Here is an 18,676-nt window from a genome sequence, read left to right as displayed (position 1 = left end):
AATTATTTCATTGTTCCTGTTAGGCAAGCCATTCTTCAAGGGACCCCATCCCAGATTTTCTGGCTTTGGAAGTTTAGGCAGTTCAGCCAAGAATCTGAACTTGAAAAGCCCTGTGCAAGCCTGGCCTGGTTGCCAGACTTGCAGCGTTTGCTCTTCTGCAATGGTAACCCAGAAGAGTGGGAATGTGTGTAGAGCGCAGTGCAACTGCTGAGGACATTTGTGTTCTGCCAGCAGCTCAGTGGAGGGAAGCAGCAGCAAATTGAAGTGCTGCAGTCTCAGCTCAAACCCATGTTGAGGACTCCTGGGCTGACTGCACCTACTCTTGTGCTGTGGGAGAAGATAAACTCTCTCTCTCTCTAGCTGGTGTGGAGGGAAGCATGTGTAGAGACTTCTCTTTCACATATGTCCCTCACTCCTTACAGGGAAGAGGAGTTGTGCTTCCCACAGGGTCCCTCTACGTAGGGTTGTGTGTGCTTAGAAACCAATTTTCCTTGTCCTCCTCTTTTGTGTTTCTTTGCTCAGAAAGGCCAGGAGAGCCAAGAGACTTCTGCACTGATGCCCCTTGTGTCAAGCCACTGCAAAATTACTGATGAATTAAACCATCACCAACACAACTGCACCTTATAAAAGAGGCACTCATTAGTATGCAAATGCAGGCTTATTTAGTCATATACTATTTGTCATTATATTCGATTTGTGCAGTTAAGTAATCCATTGACATTAGTAGGCTACTCTCTATAAATTTTGCCTTCTAACATTATAAAATTTTCATTTCTCAGTCTGCTGCACATACTGGCAGTGTCTTTCTGTAACGTCTCCTTTGTTAAATCAAAACCTCTTATATTTTCTGGCTATCTGCTGAGGTAAGGCTTTCAAAGATGTAGGCTACATTCTCAGACAAATAATCTGTTCCCATTGATTTATTTACCTGATTAATAGCCTTAACAAATTGTTCCCTGGAATAGTAATTACTACATTTCTTTGCAAAAGTAAGTTCTTACTGAATTCCAAATTGTGCTATTATCTGCAGCAAGCAGCCATCAGTTCCCACAAATAAAAAACCTCTGTCCTTTGTGAAATAAAATTGTGCTCTTGGTTCTGCCAGGGACAGAGCCTAGAAATCCTGTTCTGGTGGCTCGACTTGTTTGCAGTTGCTGGTTTGCTGCTCTAAGGTCACTGCAGATGCAACAACAGTGAGCAAGCATTTTTATTAATAAAAGATTTTCACAAATGCAGACTGAAGGCTTTGCAGTATGGACTTTGTCCATGGAAGTGAAGCAATCTAACAGCAAAAACTTCCTCAAAAGAAAGAATGTCTCTCCTGTTGCTTCAGTTTGTGAAGAAATTGTTCAGAGTTTAAATTGATAATTAAAAAAACCTGACTAACAAATAATGAACCTGGGTTTTAAAACCTATTAATGTTAATGCTAATGACCAATTTATCATCCTTTTTCTTCTTCAATCAAATGAGTGTGGTAAATATTTCTGTATGACAGCGAAGTACAGAAATCAGGAGAGATTCATGTCCAGAAGTCAGGCTGCTTATCAGAGTGGGGGAGACAAACAAACTGCAAAGAAAACCAGGTCAAGAATTGTGTTTCCCAACAAGAGTATCAGGAGTTAAAGCTTCTCTGTCTGCCTCAGACTGTAGGAAGCTTGTTTCACTGGAGATCAGCCTTTGTTGTCATTGTCTTTTTTGCAGCTGATAAATGTAGCAGCATCCTTTTATTTTTGTCCTTTGGCTGGCAAGAAAGAAAATTACAGCTTCAGAAAACATTGGATAAAGGCTGATGGGTGCATGTGATGATTCTTTTTTCTTTTTTTTTTTCTTTCTTTTTTTTTTTTTTTTTTTTGTGGTGGGCTTTAGGGAAACTCTCCTCTAGCCAGTGTTTGCTGTGGTGATGTTCTCAGGTGGAATGAATGAACACTAGGCACGTGCCTGGAATCCACCCTCAGCATGCAGTGTTAATTGGTAAAATCATCTTAGCCACTGGGGTACAGAAATATTTACCGCGCTCGTTCTATTGAAGAAGAAAAAGGATGATAAAATGGTCATTAGCATTAATAGGCTTTAAAACCCAGGTTCATTGTTTGATATTCAGGGTTTTTAATTAGCAAACTAAATCACCATATTTAAATCACAGTGTCTTTAGGTTAGAAGAGAGAGAACACAGGGGCAGGGAGGCACTTGGGGATATGGCATAAGTTACATAATTATTAATAAAGTCCTAAGTTTTGTTTCTACAACAGCTGATTAAGTTTCCCAACTTTATTATAATCCCCATTTTAAGGTAACATAGTTGAATTACTTACTCATGTTATAGGGAATAGAGGAAAAAATACCACTTGTCAAAGAAAAGTTATCCTAGGTCTTTGAGTTTGTTTACCTGTGGTCCCTTGTGCCACCTCTGCCTGCCTTTGTTGCAAGATGCAAGAATTCTCCCAGGGAAAACTGGTTTTTTAGATGCTTACAAGTGGACTTTGTGTTTATGTGCAAATGTTGAGTATCTCAGGAAGCGGATCCCACCACCCCGCTGCTGAAGTTAGTGACACAGTCATGCATCTGATATCAGAGATTTGCATGTCTCAGGGTTGTTCATGGTGATGGAGCACATGGCAGTCGTATTACTTGCTGTGTTGGTTTTGACTGGCGTAGAGTTAATTTTCTGCATAGTAGCTAGTATGGGGCGATGTTTTGGATTCGTGCTGAAAACAGTGTTGATAATATGTTTTAGTTATTGCTGAGCAATGCTCGCACAGCATCAAGGCTTTCTGCTCCTCATACTGCCCCGCCAGCGAGTAGGCTGGGGGTGCACAAGAAGCTGGGAGGGGACACAGCCGGGACAGCTGACCCCAGCTGACCAAAGGGATACTCCCTACCATATGACATCATGCTCAGCAATAAAACTAGGGGGAAGGTTGGCAGCGGGCTGCTGCCTGGGGACTGGCTGAGCATTAGTTGGTGGTGAGCAATTGTTTTCATTTGCATCACTTGTCTTTCTTGGGTTTTATTTCTCTCTCTTTGTTATTTTTCCTTTCATTACAATTTTTTAAAAAATTGTATTTCAATTATTAAACTGTTCTTATATCAACCCACAAGTTTTCTCACTTTTACACTTCCAATTCTCTTCCCCTCATCCTGCTGCAGGGGTGGGGAGTGAGCGAGCAGCTGTGTGGCGCTTAGTTGCGGGCTGGGGTTAAACCACAACTGTCCTTTTTGGCACCCAACGTGGGGCACAAAGGGTTTGAGATAATAACAGATTGACCAGAGCATGTTAGAAGGGATTTATATCTGTTAACAGTTGCAGGTCACGACATTGATTCATCTGTTCTCGATATTAGTTTATCTGATCTGCACCATGCTCTTTTTTCTGCTGTACATGTTAAAGATTGGTGTTGGCTTTTGCAGTTTGCTGTGCTCTGTAGTGGTTAGTGATATTTTACCTGGGAGATTTGTTATTAAAACACTGACCTTGACCTTAGTCTGATGTTTGGGCTCTATACTGAAGCCATTACTGTACTCTGGGTACCATCTCATGGAGACAATTAACAATTATACTTCTTCCTCTGAGAGGTTTTTTGTGGAGGAAACACAGAATGGCACCTTCGCTACCATCTTCTGTGATGTTTTCTCCCTCGTTACAATAACTTCTCAGTATCTGGAACATCCCTGGGTAGTTAAAATACTTCTATTGGTATTTCTTAGGAATATTGCTTCAATTTTGTCTAAGGTTAACAAGCAATTTGGGAATATGACCCAGGCTCCGTGAGAGTACCGTCACGAGTGGCACGGCATGTGGGAGAATATGGGCAGGTATCTAGAGAACTTCTCACCTCCAGTGCTCTGGAACTTCACTCCCGAGCAACTACAGGATCCTGATGAAGTGATAGAGTGCTTGAAAAAAAAATGCCATGGCTATTCCAGAGAGGCACAGCTTACCACACTGTGCTGGGCCCTGGCCAGCAGCTACCAAACACTGCTTGATATTATGCAGCACCCTCAGGGAGAAGAGAGGGAAAACATACCAACAGACACTATGGCTAAACCAGACACTGTATCAGTCGCCCCTATAACTGAAAAGAAACAGTGGAAGTGGAAGTCAGCTTGTTTAGTAAGGGATGAGGAAGCTTCTCCAAAGAGGGAGTAAGAGAAAGACACAGAGGAGGCAGCCTGTTCTGCAGCAGAGCAGTCACAAGAACAGGAAGAGGAAGAGACTGAAGTCATAAATGAGACAGAAACCACCCGATCTCTATCCCTAAGTGAGCTGTGAGATATTTGCAAAGATTTTAGCCGTCAACCAGGTGAGCTAATTCTCAGCTGGTTACTCCAATGCTGGGATATTGGGGCCAGTAGTCAGGAATTAGAGGTTAAGGAAGCCCAGCAGCTAGGATCGCTTGCTAAGGACAAGACCGTTGACAAAGGGATTGGAAAAAAGGAAGGAGTCCTCAGTCTTTGGTGGTGACTCCTATCAAGTGGGGTTAAACTACGACGCTTGCCAAGCAGAAGTGAAAAGGTACCACGGCTTGGGTTTCTTTGCTCATTAAGAGGTAAACATTTTTTTGAGTGAAGGGGAATACAAGAGACATATAGACAGGCAGACACACACATATGTAAATCAAATTCTCTTTATCCTCAGGATTCCTGTGGCACACTTAACACTGTTCTCAGTCAGTACAATTTCCAGTGTTTTAAAAAATTGTATGAAGTTTGCTGGAATTATCTGGGTTGTGATCTAGCACACAATTTCCTGTCGTGGCTTTATACTGCGTACATTTCTGATTAACTCCCTGGGAGGAAGGGAGTTCTTTTTTCCCTAAATTTGAATAGATAAGACTGTCTCAGTGTTATGGAGGCACATGATTCAGATATTCAGATAAGACTGAATGCATATTCTCTCCAGATTTACAGAATGTTAGTATGAAATTCTGAGAACTTGCAAGTAACATTTTTAATTTGGCTAGGCATGAAAATGCACTTAATTACCCAGAAATTTAGCAAAAATCAGGGGAGGGAAATGGAACTAGAAGGATGCTCAACTGCTTTGCACTCAAGATGTGGATCAAAGCATCTGTGAATTCAGGTGCCTGGCCCATGTGGTCCTTTCTTTTATTTTTCTTTTATCAGCTAGAATTGCTAGGGTCTGTCGTAGAAACCTATCAGTCAGAGAAATGATAATATTATGAATGTATAATTAATAATCGATAATTACCAAATCTTTAAAAATTGTAACAGTAGGGAAATCGCAATGTGCCTTAGGAGGGATTAAGGACATCATTTTCTTGGCTACCTGCAGGACTAAGAAATTTGCGAAGTGAAGCGCGAAAATGAACATATGAAATAGCCTTTGCCCCAGGTGAGAATTTAGGGGAAGGTGTAAGGCACTGTAAGCTCACATTTTTTCTGTGCAACTTGGATTTTTTCTTCATCTCATAAGCTTATGGCCACAGGGCCCTTCAGTCTACCCTTCCCAACATTCAGATCAGAGCTGTATTCATCTCTGCCAAACTGTATACTGAAGTAGAAATTATTTGGCCCTTTATTTTTTTCCTTTCCTTATATTAAAAAATGGGGGGGAAAGCATCTAAATCTGTTTTATTATCAACAAGAACAAGCTGGCCAAGCACTGAGGAGAGAATATTCACAGCAATCCACTGATATGCAGTAAGGGAGGTTTGCATGTAACTCCACACCAGCAGAGCTTACCAGTATTATTACTGTTATATTAATGTTCTGCTTTTAGAGAGTTCATCTTTGAAACTGGGTTTTATCCAAATCCGCTAGGAATTTGGCTTAAATATCATGCTCCTCATATAAAACAAGTTTTGATGCATCTGTTTATGTTCTGATTTGCCATGGTTTCTTTCCAGTGTTTAAGTAGGTACCTTTTATTGCATGCTATATCCAAGCTCTCGGGTCAGGGATTAATGTATAACTCCGTTTTCCCTTTCTAGTATTTGCCTATCCCTCTTTCAGGGTATAATTTTTTTTACTCTGTCTTTTACAGAGTAATTGTTTGCGATTACTGAAGCAGTGACTCCACATAAATCCTCCTCTTGCCTGCTTGACTCTGCTTGTGTTTCTGCTCAGGTTTCATCGATTTCATTGTGGAACCCACTTTTACTGTGCTGACTGACATGACCGAGAAGATTGTGACTCCGCTCATCGATGAAGCTTCCCGCTCTGGCATGTCCGGGTTCAGGCGTTCCAGGTGAATAACCATGCACCCTCTCCCTTCACTCTGCCCGTGCTGCCATTGTGCCCAACTCCCCCGGTTTCCCCCCCACAGTATATGTCTTCCATGTTGCTTAAAGCCCCATATCTGCATTACTGACACTGCAGCTCACCTTGTGACATGACTGTGTTGCAGGGAAACTCTAGCCCAGGGAAGGGCAAAATGCTGGCATGAACCTGAGCCATGCCTCCACAGGCAGTGAGCACAAATGATTGTAGCCAGGTGAACTTTAGTGCTCTCTCAGTCACTAATGTCAAAGAGAAGGTAGAGGCTGTCATTGGGAGGCACTCATTTCTTCGTGTCTAGAAGTATAAATGGGATTGAAATACAGAAGAGGACTGGGAAGTATAAGCACACTTTAGTGACAGTATTTGGGGTTACAAATGTGTGAAGTACCACCAGAATTCACCTGGAGTTCGGGTGTAAGGAGTCTTGGCCCATTCAACCTGCTCTGCTGTTGTAGAGAAACTACTCTTTTAATAGTTTCATGGACAGGGCGTGTCTTGGGATTCAAATGCCACATGGCTAGTGCTCCCTAGAGCAGGGCTACCAAGTCAGGATTCCCTTTCCCAAGTGACTTCTTTACTCTTGGACTGTTACACAAAGAGCAAGCAGTAATATCTTTCTGTGTCAGTTATCTAGCTGCCCTTATTAAAATGTGCACAATGAAGTGTCCATCCTTGAAAGACAACTGTAGGGTCTGTAACTGAAATGAGTGCCTGATTTTCAGCCTAGGGAGTGAAGATGCACAGCAAAGGTAATGGCAACACTTTGAGTGATTCTGTTTCTTAGGGACTGTGGATACCAAAAAATAAGCAGGGAAAAGCTGTCCTTTATTTCTAATACTGGCTCAAGTTGTGCTGTTTGCTTTAACATAGGTTGCCCTGGGGTGGGAGGGAGGGAGAGGAGGATGAAGAATTCAAGCTTAATTTTTGTTTTTCTTGGTTGACTCTGTTAAGTTATCTAGACTTACAGTCATTATTTCTTCTTAGCTGTATTTGGGTGTATGGGATACTGATTTCTTCTGTACTTTGTGATCTTGTGTCCCAGTCTGAATAGCATTAGTCCCTCTGAAGTTAAAAGATCAAGTGTCAAGAGCACTGGGTCCGAAGGAAGTGCCTCACTCAACTGCTCCATACTCACTGTGGACTTCAAATGTTTTAAAGCCACCTGGACTGAGGTGGTGCAGCAGAACCGGGAGAAATGGAAAGCGCAAGCCACCAAAGGTAACAGCCAGGCTTCTTAGTGAAAGAATAAAAATTCTTTTGACCTCTTCTTCAAGCTCTTCTTCAATCAAATTATTCTCCAAGTAAGCACTATTAGTTTGAGAGAATCTGCTTTTCAAGGTCAACAACCTACACTGAATTCAGAAAGATAGGAATATTGTGACTCATCTGTGCCTTATACTCTTCTTACATGGTGTAGTGTACGTAATGAAGAGGATGTGGACAATGGGAGGAAAAAAAAAAATAATTGTAAGGGAGGTCCCCTAAAGGCATGAGTCAGACTCAGGGTGGGCGCAAAAATAGCTGGAACAGCATTTGTAGAGATAGGTTATCAATTGTTCACTGTTAAGATTGAGAGAGGTATGGATGATAGTTCAGGGGAGAAGGACAGGGTATTCTGGATCAAAGCTGGTTTCATATTTCTAGTGATGACTTGGATAATGAATTGGGAACTATGCTGCAAATGCTCATGATGCCATCAACCTGGGAGGGACTGCAAATATTTCAGAAGAACATGAGGGCTGTGTTGGTTGTAAGTTGACCAGGGTTCAATATTGTCATGTTATTGCAAAAAAAACCAAACCCAGAACAACAACAACAAAACCAGACCTTGCTTCTAAGACCCCTCTGGCATTCTTGCCGCTCTTTCCAGGCAGTAACAGGGCCCCCACAGCAGTGCTGTGTCCAGTTTTGGCCACTGCAGTTCAGGAAACATATGGACCAGTTGCAGACAATACAGAGTACAGCAATGCGAATGATGGTAACTGTTGTTTATAGCTGAGAAGGTTTGTAGGTGAAAGCTGTTTTCTGAAGACTACTGCAGCTGCAAAATAAGGGAACAGGTTTTTTTATTCAAATACCCCGGGCTGTTAAGAGGAGAAAAAATTGGCAGGTGATTATAACCTGATAATAGGTTAGACGTTGGTAAATCTCTATTGTTGGAAATATTTCGGAACTAATGAGAACCATCTGTTGAGAATGACTTAGGTAAAACTGCCCCTTGCCTCCCAGGGGCTGGATGATTGTCCAAGGTCTCCGTGAGCCCTGGGATGATTTAGACTAGCTTTGGAACCAAACCAGGAGGAATGTATCACTGTGGGTTTTTTTTTTTTTTCCTCATGAAACTGTTTGTGATACAATTTCTTCTCTGAGCTGAATGCTTGTTACTCAAGCCCTTCTTTAATGGAGTTGTTGTATTTCATGTAAATGGAAGGAGTTCGATTTTAATGTATTATGTGGCCTTGGCTTCAGGGCTGATGGAAGATTTGGCGTAGTTCTCCTATTTGCCGGAGCAGATTGTTCCTCTCCAACTGAAAGGCCTGTCTAAAGGTGCAGGAAAGCACGCATTATTATTCAAATCACATTTTCCTTTGTGATTAAAACTTGCCATTCAGGAAAAGCCTTTCTAGGCATTCCATGAGAATGAAAACAAAAACATAATTCAAAATCTGCTTATTTTCCAGGGGCTTTTTTTAGCTTTTTCTTTTTTTTAATTAGTATTTACTATTTCACAGTTCTTTGTGGACCAAACAAATTAAAGCTGACCAACCAAGCAAAGCATTTAACATGGTCAGTGTCTCACAGTATAGGAGTGTTGAGTGAATGAAGTCAATACAGTTAACTAGTTTTAAGGATTTCATTTCGACATGTACCATACACTTTGCTTGTCTACTAAGGATCTACTAGATAAAAATCCTATATGCAAGAGAGACCTGTGGGGAAATAAATAAAACATATCTTACATTTCACCTAAAACAAATATATAGAGTAGATCATAATAGATTCTGGCTATTTAACTTTTAAATGTGCTTTGTACCCACTTGCAGGGCCTGCTTTGCATAAAGATTTTTACTAAATGTGCACATGTAAATGTCAAGTTATGATTCAAGTGGATGTGCACACATTGCTTAACTAATGCTGCTACTGGCACTATGTATTGATGCAGTATTTCATATCCATTCTTTACAGAGTATCCTGACAATAAGTGTTTGGTTATTAATACTTTAGCTGGAGAGGAAAATGTTTTATTTTTAATTGCCTCATAAAAAAATCCTTCTAGCAGCTCCTGAAGGTAGTCTGTGGAAGAATTAGTTGATCACTTGAAAGCAAAGAGCTCACCAGTCTGCATTATTAGATGTGGGAGCCCTTGAGTAGGTCATTTTATCTTTACCTTTCTGACAACCTTTAGCCCTGAATAGTTGATTGACTTTATGTTTTTGCCAAACTTCATTGCCAATAACTTGGATCAGGGCCCTGGTTTATGGGTCAAAGATTCAGAAAGCAGTCTCAGCTTCTGTTCATCTGAATTCATTAACTTTCACATAATTTCTGTGTTTAGCAGTACAAGCATGCATATTTTTTTATCCTGAAAGATTTATACAAACGTATGGCTCAGCATGCCTTTGTACGGCCTGGTGACTAAGGAACTGTTCTTGGACTCCAGAGCCCTCGCATCAAAACCTTTGCTCGGCTGCTGTCTTGCTCCTGACTTGCAGCAAGGCTCTGCACCCCTCTCCATCTGCCTTGCCTGTCTCAGCCATATGCAGCAGGGCCGGCCACGCAGCAGGGGTTTAAATTGCTGACCCCTGTCAAACCGGTGTCTTGCAATGCATGAAGATGCTCTGCCAATAAAAATAAGAATTATTAAGAGAAGACAGATAAATCGTTTAACTGTTGATTGACAACAAAGAGCAACTGGGGATCAGAAGGGAAGGAAATCCATCTATTATTATTGCTATTACTATGATTATTATTAAATGATTTGTAGAATACTGTATTCCCTTTCGTAATGGCATTGTCCCTAGAAGCATCAGTGAGCTGTTTTTATCCTGAGTGTGGTATTTATAGAAAATTTCTCGGACTGTGTGGGCAAAGTAGGTAGGTTTATTACTGATCTCTTTTTGCTTAAAGGATCATCTTTAAATAGCTATAAATTAAAAAAGGAATAAACTAATACCCTGATGTGCAAAGCACCATTTAGGTAAAGTATTTTCTGACACTGATTTTGACAAGAGGCACTCATCCAACAGTGCTGTAGCAAGCCCCAGTCTCCTGAGCCAAATCTCTCTCCTGTGGTTCAGGTGCAAAATGCAGCACTTTTTTTTCAAGTCCTCAAGAGGAATCCTTCTGTGTACCGTGAGACTCCAGGGAAAATATCAACATGCATAGCTGAGCTATCTATGGAAGCTACCATAGATTTCAGGAATGATTAATAAAGTGAGGGAGGCTCATATCTAATTTAATTATATTTTTGTGTGAGCTATAATTTATTCATTTATAAATTAATTAACTTTAGTTAGCTGCTGGCAAGGAAATATAGATTGGCATTTCTTATAAACGGCTTTCCCTCTTTCTCTTTTGTATCCCATCGGTACATTTTTCTCAACACTGGTTCTGATTCGCTCATAAGAAGTATTTGACAAGACACTTAGAAATTCTTTTGTCATTTTTACTCACTGGCCAAGACCCTGCTCCTTTAAGGAACAAAACATCTTCCCCGTAGGTGTCAAAGTGCTTCTGTAGGACCAAGGTAGACTTTATTCAATGTTTTGTAGGAACTGTTTGTCTGCTCATCAGCTTCCACAGTCTCTCAGAAACCAGGAGCTACATCTATTTGTGATTCCTATCACAATTAAAGTGCAATTGGTTGTCCATGATGGGGTGATGGATAGGCCGGGATATTGCAGACCCAGAAATCTTGAATAATAGGCATAGGGCGGTCACATCTGAACGCTTAGACTCAGTATGGATATAGATAGGCTCTGAAGCTGTGTTAAACCTTACAGGTTCCAAATTGGGTGTGTGTTGAGCTACTCAGCTGCTTTTGCAGATTAATTCTCTATTGATCATGGAAAAGGGGGAGAAAATCGTAGAGTCTCTGCCCAGAGTCTATGCGCACCCATCTGGCTTTGTTAGTTTGAGGACTGCGCTGAAGGACTGTGGTTGTGTCTTGCTTTCCAGTGTGACACAGGAAGCCACACAGAGCCTTTGCATCTGAGTCTGTGGGGGTGTGCTGTACCGACCTGGGCTAGAAATGTAGTGGTCTCAACACCTGGAGCCAAAGTCATTTGCAACCTGTGTTATAAGTAAGTGTTGCATCAGGACTCAATGTCTGGATAAGAGCAAGAGCAGCATCTTGAATGGGGGAAATTGGCTTCTCTGTGAATTTCTTTTTTTTTTTTCTGAATGACAATATTTTGAGATGCTGCTGTTGTTCAGCACTCACTTTTGAATTTATACCTTTGCATGTTTGTGATTGACTGCAAGACATTTTGGGATGGAAGGGCAAGTACTAGTAGCAATATATTAGTCTGCCAAGGAAGGACAGAGCCATAAAGAAAGGATAACAGTAAGTGGAAGGGAAGAGATTAGGAAGCTGGCATTGGAAGCAGCCTGGAACAAGAGGGAAAAAAAGTAGATATCAAAGAACCAAGACTTTTTATGTGCTTAGAGTTACGTGGTATGGTATGAGATAAACTGAATGTTGTTTGACTGATTGATGTGTGTCAAAAATGAAACTAACCTTGGCACCCCTAGAGCCTTCAATAGCTAATATCTCTTTTTAATTTGCCTTTTAAGAATTTTGAGGAACTGCATTTTCAAAGGTGAACTTTATATGGTAAAAAAAGGACATGCACATAATATAGATTTAGGCCAACATGGGTTGTTTTTTTCAGAATACTTTCTTAAATGTTCTCCTATGCTCTTTTTCCTTTGTCAAGTCAATTCCTACATTTATCTAAGTAAAAGCTGTTTGCATGTAAAAAGCTGAAGTAGATTTAGATGTGTGAGTTGTATCATTCTTGTCAAATTGACTGATAATCGTGATTTCTTTCCTCGTTTTGCTTCTCTCTTTGCTGAGGATGCAGAAGAAAAAGCTAAGAAAGAAGCAGAGGAAGATGCTCATCAGGGAACAGATGAAAAGAAAACAGATGAAAAGGATGAGAAGAAGCCAGCTGAAGATGCCACAGCAGCAAAGACAGAGAACAGCAAAGAACCAAATCCTGGGGAAAACAAAAGCACAGATTCCAATAAGAATCATGTAAATGGGACTCGGCAAACTGGGGTGAACAAACACGAAGCCTCTCAAGGGAAAAACGCACCTAGGACAGATAAAGGAACAGACTCTCATCATGCAGTGGGAGAAGAGAAACAGCATGTCCAGAATGGTGAGTTCTCTCCTTCCACTGAAACATGAATCCAGCCCTAAACCCAGTATCTCACCTGAGTGATGGGGGCACCTGATGTCCTGAAAAAGGATGTCCTGGGTGCAGAGCCTCTTCTTGGACATTGGTATAGTCACCTGCATATGGGAATTGGAATCTGTGAATTAACTCCCAAGTAGTGTTCTTCCATAAAAGATTGGGTTCATCATACCTGCTTGGGCGCTTTTGGAGGAAAGGAAAAAAATCACAGCAGCCTGTTATGATACAGACTTAAAAGCTGAAACAAGTATTCTTGGTTCAATGAACAGCTTCATTGCTTGGGTAACTGACAGAGGAGAACTTAAAGTTGGCTTATAAACTCTTCTTAAGGCCAGTTAAAGGTATCTTTGAACTGAATCTCTAATATAAATATGTTTTGGGACAGAGGATTTTTCCCCCTCTCTGTTTCTAAGAGTTATTTTATTTATGCTGCCATTGCTCAGTTTTTTTATTAGGGCAGTCACAAACCTTTTTTGGAGATTTTTTTTTTGTCAGAAATTTTATTCCAGTGTTGCAACTTGCTGTAGAACTGAGTTAAAATAAGAATCACATTCTGCACCCAAAAAAAGTGGAAAAATGTTCAAAAATTGCATTGAACATTAAAATAAAATTATTAGACCCATGAGAACAGTGAAATGGCCAAGGGACCACTGATCTGTCTTTCTCTCCCCAGCTCCTGCTCCTGAAGCCATTTTCAAAAAATGGCAGCACAGCCACACGTGACTTGGCACAAACTTGGCTAGTATCAGCCAGTCCAAAACCAGCAAAAAACTGAGACTCAGAAGCATCCTCTTAGAAAAATCCTGAGTGAGCATACAGGCCTTGAAAGTCGCACACTCAGGCAGTGAGTTTAGATGGCAGCAGAGGCAGAAATTCTGTTTAAAACATTCCTAATATGATTCTTATGTATTTGACGTGGCTGCTGGCCGTTCCCAGTGATCCATTCATCTTTAGCTTTTTTTTAGATTGGAAGGACTATGGGGATCCGAGCTGTCATGCTCTGTTACGTATGGGATTTTTCTTCACACGGTGTTCCGTGGGTGAACAGGAATGGGCCCCCCAAGGAGACAAAAAGGTTGGGGACATATGAAATTCCAGTTAGACTGCATCAGACACTTCTTCTGAAACCCTTTGTTTTACATGCTTCTAACAATATGGGGGTTAAGTGTACTCTAGTGATTTTGACAGTACCTTTTTCTGCAACGTCTCTCTGCTGCAGGTGTCAAAAATGCTTTGAAAGGAATTATAATGATTTCTGAAAATTAGTGTCTTCCTCAGGAAAAGCAGTTCTGCTCCTTAATTTATGGGAAAAGGCCTTTATGAGGTACAATCACTGCAGAGTCTTTGGAGACTGATGAAATCTTAACATTCATATCTGTGGGTTCACCACATCTTCCTTTACACCTCTATGTTAATATCTCATCGTAAAGTATTTGCTTTATTATTTCACTGCCTTTGTAATCCCTTTGGAAAAGATCATTATGATCACCGTTCTGCTCTGCTGCTGGCAGTATGGCAGGGTAGATATTACAATGCTCAAAAGTCCCCTATTCATAATAAGTTACATTCAATGAAAGTTCAGAAATTGTGTTGTCAGATGAGTTTGAAGTCTCCCTCAGTCACTCGCTGCCCATGTACTTTCTCAGAGAGGTCAAACTGTGTAATAACGTATGTGTGGGTGTTCATCATCTTTTCCTGCACGCGCTTAGGGTCAAGCAACTTCTTTATGCCATGGTCAAATAAAACATTATTAGCTCATCATTACCATCAGCCATATGATGGTGGAGGAAATGCGAGAAGACTTTTGTGCTTTGCTGGATATATTTTAATTTCATTTCCTGAAGATAGTGTCCTTTTAGAGGCCACCTTCGTCAAGCAGACACCTCAACCATGCTTGGAGCTGCTCATACCTCTCTGTTCAAGGAACCCAAGACAGTGGCGGTGTGATCAGCTGAGGAGGTTGCTGCTTGTCCTGTATCATCCTGCTTTCATTTTTCTCTCACCCACACAGTGAGCTTAGGAAGAAAAACATGAAAAGTTTTGGCTCTGAACGAGAGCTGAACAGGACATGTTTTTTCCATCTTGTTCAATATTTTAAGATTTGAAAACCATTCCTCTTTTATACTCTGATGAAACTTAATTGGAGAGAGAGATCAATCCTCTGTCATCCAAGAATAACAAATATTCTAGTGGTTAGGGCATGATGTGGAAGAGGGAGACTTTGCTTCTCTACAATTTCTCTTTTTTTGAGCTGTTCCGAAAATAAGTATCCACTGGCCACGACTATTTTGAAGGCAGATCAGATCCTCTTTAACACATAATACCTATAATCTTGATCCAGAGGCTGTGAAGTTGTTATAGTAACAAAAATAGTAATACAAATGGAATAAGCATTACTTTAATACCCTGTAACATCCCTCACATTTACAAAATTCTGAAGTGAGACTTTTACAGCTTTTTGTGTTGAGGTGTAGGTCACAAATTCATTGCTACTCCTCTCAGGTGAAGGGACAAGCTGCCTGCTCCCATCTGGGCAGACTGCTGTTGCTTCTCTGGACATCTGAAGGAAGGACACCTTCTTTGCTACTTCTTGGACACTGCAGCTGGAAGAACCCTGTTCTGCTAGAGCTCTCTCTAGAAGTTATTTTTCATTTGATCTTGCATTTGGCATTCTCGTTCAATGAAGGGATGGTCTGGGAAGGTCTGATGTACTCTGGTGTATGATTAATAAGGGACAGAAAATGGGAATAACCTTCCTGGCTTCATAAAATACACCCTGGCTCAAGTTGCCATTTTCATTCTGCATCAACCATTGCTCTGCCAAAGGCATTGCTTTCCTGGTTTGCTATAGCGACTCTCAAGCCAGTGATCAATGCTAGGATGACTGTTTGTTCCCTGATACTGTCATAAAAGGACCAACCCAAATGACTCTGTGGATAAAGGAATCTGGTAAGAAAAAGTACGACAAAATTATATAGAACTGTTTGGGATATCTATGGCGGTTCTTCAGTGCAGAAGCTTATGATGAAGTCTTGCAGGGTCTTAGTCCTTTAAAAGCGTAAATGTTTCGGAGTCCTGATTTTGAAATGAAGATTGTGCTCAGATTTTTAATGGCCTACATACAACCAGAGGGAGTATGAGTTTACATGTGGACTTAAAAAGGTGTTAACGGTTATAATAAATTTAAAAGTAGATTGTAAAGCTTGATTTTCTGTAGGACTTGGATAAATTTTGTCTGGTGCTGTATTCTATGAAAATGTGTTAATCCAGTTCCTTGTGAATTCAGACCGTTTCTCCTAAGGAACATCTCCTTTGGATGTTGCAATTTGATGGAGTTACAGGCATTAATAAACTGCAGTGTGCATTAAAATGCTTATAGTGTTTCTTATTGCTTCTTTCTAGGTGAATTAAAGGAAGACAATAAGTTGGACAAAAAAGATCAGTCTAGTGTGGAGGATGAATCAAAGAAAACAGATGGTAAGGACAACATTTTATTACATTTTGCCACCCATTTTTATATGCAATCTATTGTTTCCTAAACATCCGCAGTTTATTCTAAACCGAAAAATTGTCTGGTAACCAGAAATAGACTTAACAGATACAGTCATTAGACTCGATGAAAGGCATTGGGGCATTCTGGGGGAAAATCATCCCTTTCACATAATGCCTAGCACCACCTAGTTGTTCTGTTGGTAAGCCTTATCCATCAATTTTTGTGCAGTACCTGCAAGAAAAATCCTGGATTATTAGAGTTGCTTAATAAGAAATGCAGATTTGTGAGGTTCTATCCTTCTGACTTTCTTTGGGCCGTATTCTGCTCTCTGTTAGGACAGGCTGCATGGGAGATGCAAAAAACAGAGCTAAGAAAAAACCTGCACGAGGTATCCCTGTTTTTCATGATTGCATGTTATACTATGCCAATACAAACACAAAGCTTTCTTGACTTAATTGTCTGAGGGGGAATTTACCAGGTGCTGTCAAATCACAGGTGTGTGAAGCAAGCAGGAGTAAGCACATCAGTGTAGAGGTCCTATTAAGGATGCTATAAAAAAAGGAATGTTGCTGAAACATTGTTGAACTGAAGCAATCCCAAGCCATAGGATGGTTTCTTGGGCATCTGGGAATATTTTCAAATGAGTCTGAGCCTAGTGTAGAGGTCCATAGATGTTTTAGTAGCCTCAGCAAAGTGGAAAAACAGCTGTAAGGTATGTTTACTCTTTTGCACCTCCTCAGCGGTGTACCACAGGGCTCTGAGATAGTATCTGAACCCACATTGCTCCAAAAGAGATTGCTAAAGTATTAGGTAGCAAAATAAACGGAAACAAATGTTAGAGCTAACGTTTTCCTTGTGTATGTCTCAGTGAAATCCGCTGAAATACAGGCATTCCTAAATGTAAGTTATACAGAACTTTGTTTTGATGGTTGAGAAAGACAACCTCATAATAAGTACTGCAGTTTAGAATGATACTATGTTTTCTTTTATTGCTTCCTTGTAAGAAATTACTTTAAATTCCTATTGCTCTGGCAAAGTGATAAATAAGAAGGAAATGTGATAACTCAACTAAAAATCTAGAAAAATTCATCTAGAATCATGTATTAATTTCAAACACATAAATATGTAGTTTTTTTAAAGAGGCCCCTTAGCAAAAATTGTTTAGGAAAATTCAATTATTTTGTTAAGAGGTCATATTATTTACACACTTGAGTTAAGTGTTTGTCAGGAAAACAATCTTGAACAAGCACCACTCACAACTCTTTCTGCGGTCATGCAGCAATTAAGCACAAATACTCAAGTAACATGCGACTCTTCAGATGTTCATGAATATGTGCAGTGGTGTATGTAACTGTCAAGGCCGCAGAAGAATGAATGGGCAGAATGGCTACTCTCCCCACTGCAGTGGGTGATGGCTGAGGACTGGCTGTGCTGGAAGGCTGCAGTCCTGGCAGGACCAGGCGGATGCAAAAGACTGGGGCTTCTTGAGAAGGACTCAGGATCATCAGCTCAGCCAAGAGAGTAGACCTGGGAATCCCTAACTTTGGGGACCAGGTTACATTTGAAGGCCTGCACTCTCAAGGTCTCAGAAAGATTAGGGGCACCTATTTAGCTGGGCTGGAGGACCAAGGAGTGAATGTTTCATGCTGACTTGAAGAGTGAGGGTGTGAATTTAGTTCCTTGCAAGTGGAACCGTCTTTGTGTGGTGTTAGTTATTTAGTATCTGTTTGTTCTCCTGTAAGAAAATGTTCTGCTTATCCCCTTAGGGAAAAGACCAATACCATGGCACCAGTTGATTACAGTGAATAAGCAACTGTAACCATGCAAGGACAATTTGTAGGCTGAATGTTTTTCATTCAGATGCTGTAGAGGCAGATTATAGCTAACGATCTCATTGATAGAAATCAGGAGAAAAATTGTGAATGATGCACCTTAGAAAGGAAAGTGCTAGGGTGGTGCTTCTCTTTTGACAAATCCTGCACAACCTGTTCAGTCCATTACTCACTCCAGAGCAAATCTCCTTACCGGCCATGTGAGGGATGTGAAGAAAGGAACATTATTCATGGATAACACATAGCTGTTTGCAGGCTGCTGAAATGTTTACCTGAACATATGCTTTCTCACGTGCCAGTACGTGGTCTTTCACATGCTGGAAAAAAAGATTAAGCGGGGGAGTTAGAAAGACTGAGGTTACAGCTGTAATGCACTCACCACGTGTAGTCTGCTGGTGGGTGAAACTCAGCCTGGATTTTTTGCAGGGTCAAGGGTCCTTGGGTTTTACAGCCTCTGTTCAGTCTGTAGCTGGAGTGTATTTATATTAAACAGGTGCCCATTTGTGTAGATTTACCATGAGAACTTCAGCTTTCTCACCACCACCCATTAGCATCAGCTAGAGCCCTGCACTCAGCTGAGGTCAGTCTGCTACCCTGTCCTACTGCGCAGGCATCCTGCACCCAGAGGAGAAAGCCGCAGAGTATATGTAGCATAAATCTTTGCAGGATCTGTGTCCAAGTTGCTTTT

The 18,676-nt window shown here is 40.8% G+C and overlaps 1 protein-coding gene across 3 annotated transcripts in view; it reads left to right on the top strand.

The window, feature by feature from the left end:
• Nucleotides 1-18,676, top strand: part of PDE1C (phosphodiesterase 1C) — a gene marked incomplete at both ends in the record, with an annotated part of 326,875 nt that overhangs the window by 280,624 nt on the left and 27,575 nt on the right. For all 3 annotated transcript variants that reach the window (XM_082320990.1, XM_082320989.1, XM_082320991.1), the window contains 4 exons: nt 6,089-6,209; nt 7,284-7,459; nt 12,328-12,627; nt 16,066-16,140. In XM_082320990.1, the coding sequence (XP_082177116.1) occupies nt 6,089-6,209; nt 7,284-7,459; nt 12,328-12,627; nt 16,066-16,140 (672 nt within the window). The remainder of the gene's footprint in view (nt 1-6,088; nt 6,210-7,283; nt 7,460-12,327; nt 12,628-16,065; nt 16,141-18,676) is intronic.

Source organism: Platalea leucorodia, assembly GCF_965183815.1.
Source record: "Platalea leucorodia genome assembly, chromosome: 1".
Classification (NCBI taxonomy): Eukaryota; Metazoa; Chordata; class Aves; order Pelecaniformes; family Threskiornithidae; genus Platalea; species Platalea leucorodia.
Note: the sequence above shows the minus strand (reverse complement) of the source record. Positions and strands in the feature narration are given on the sequence as shown.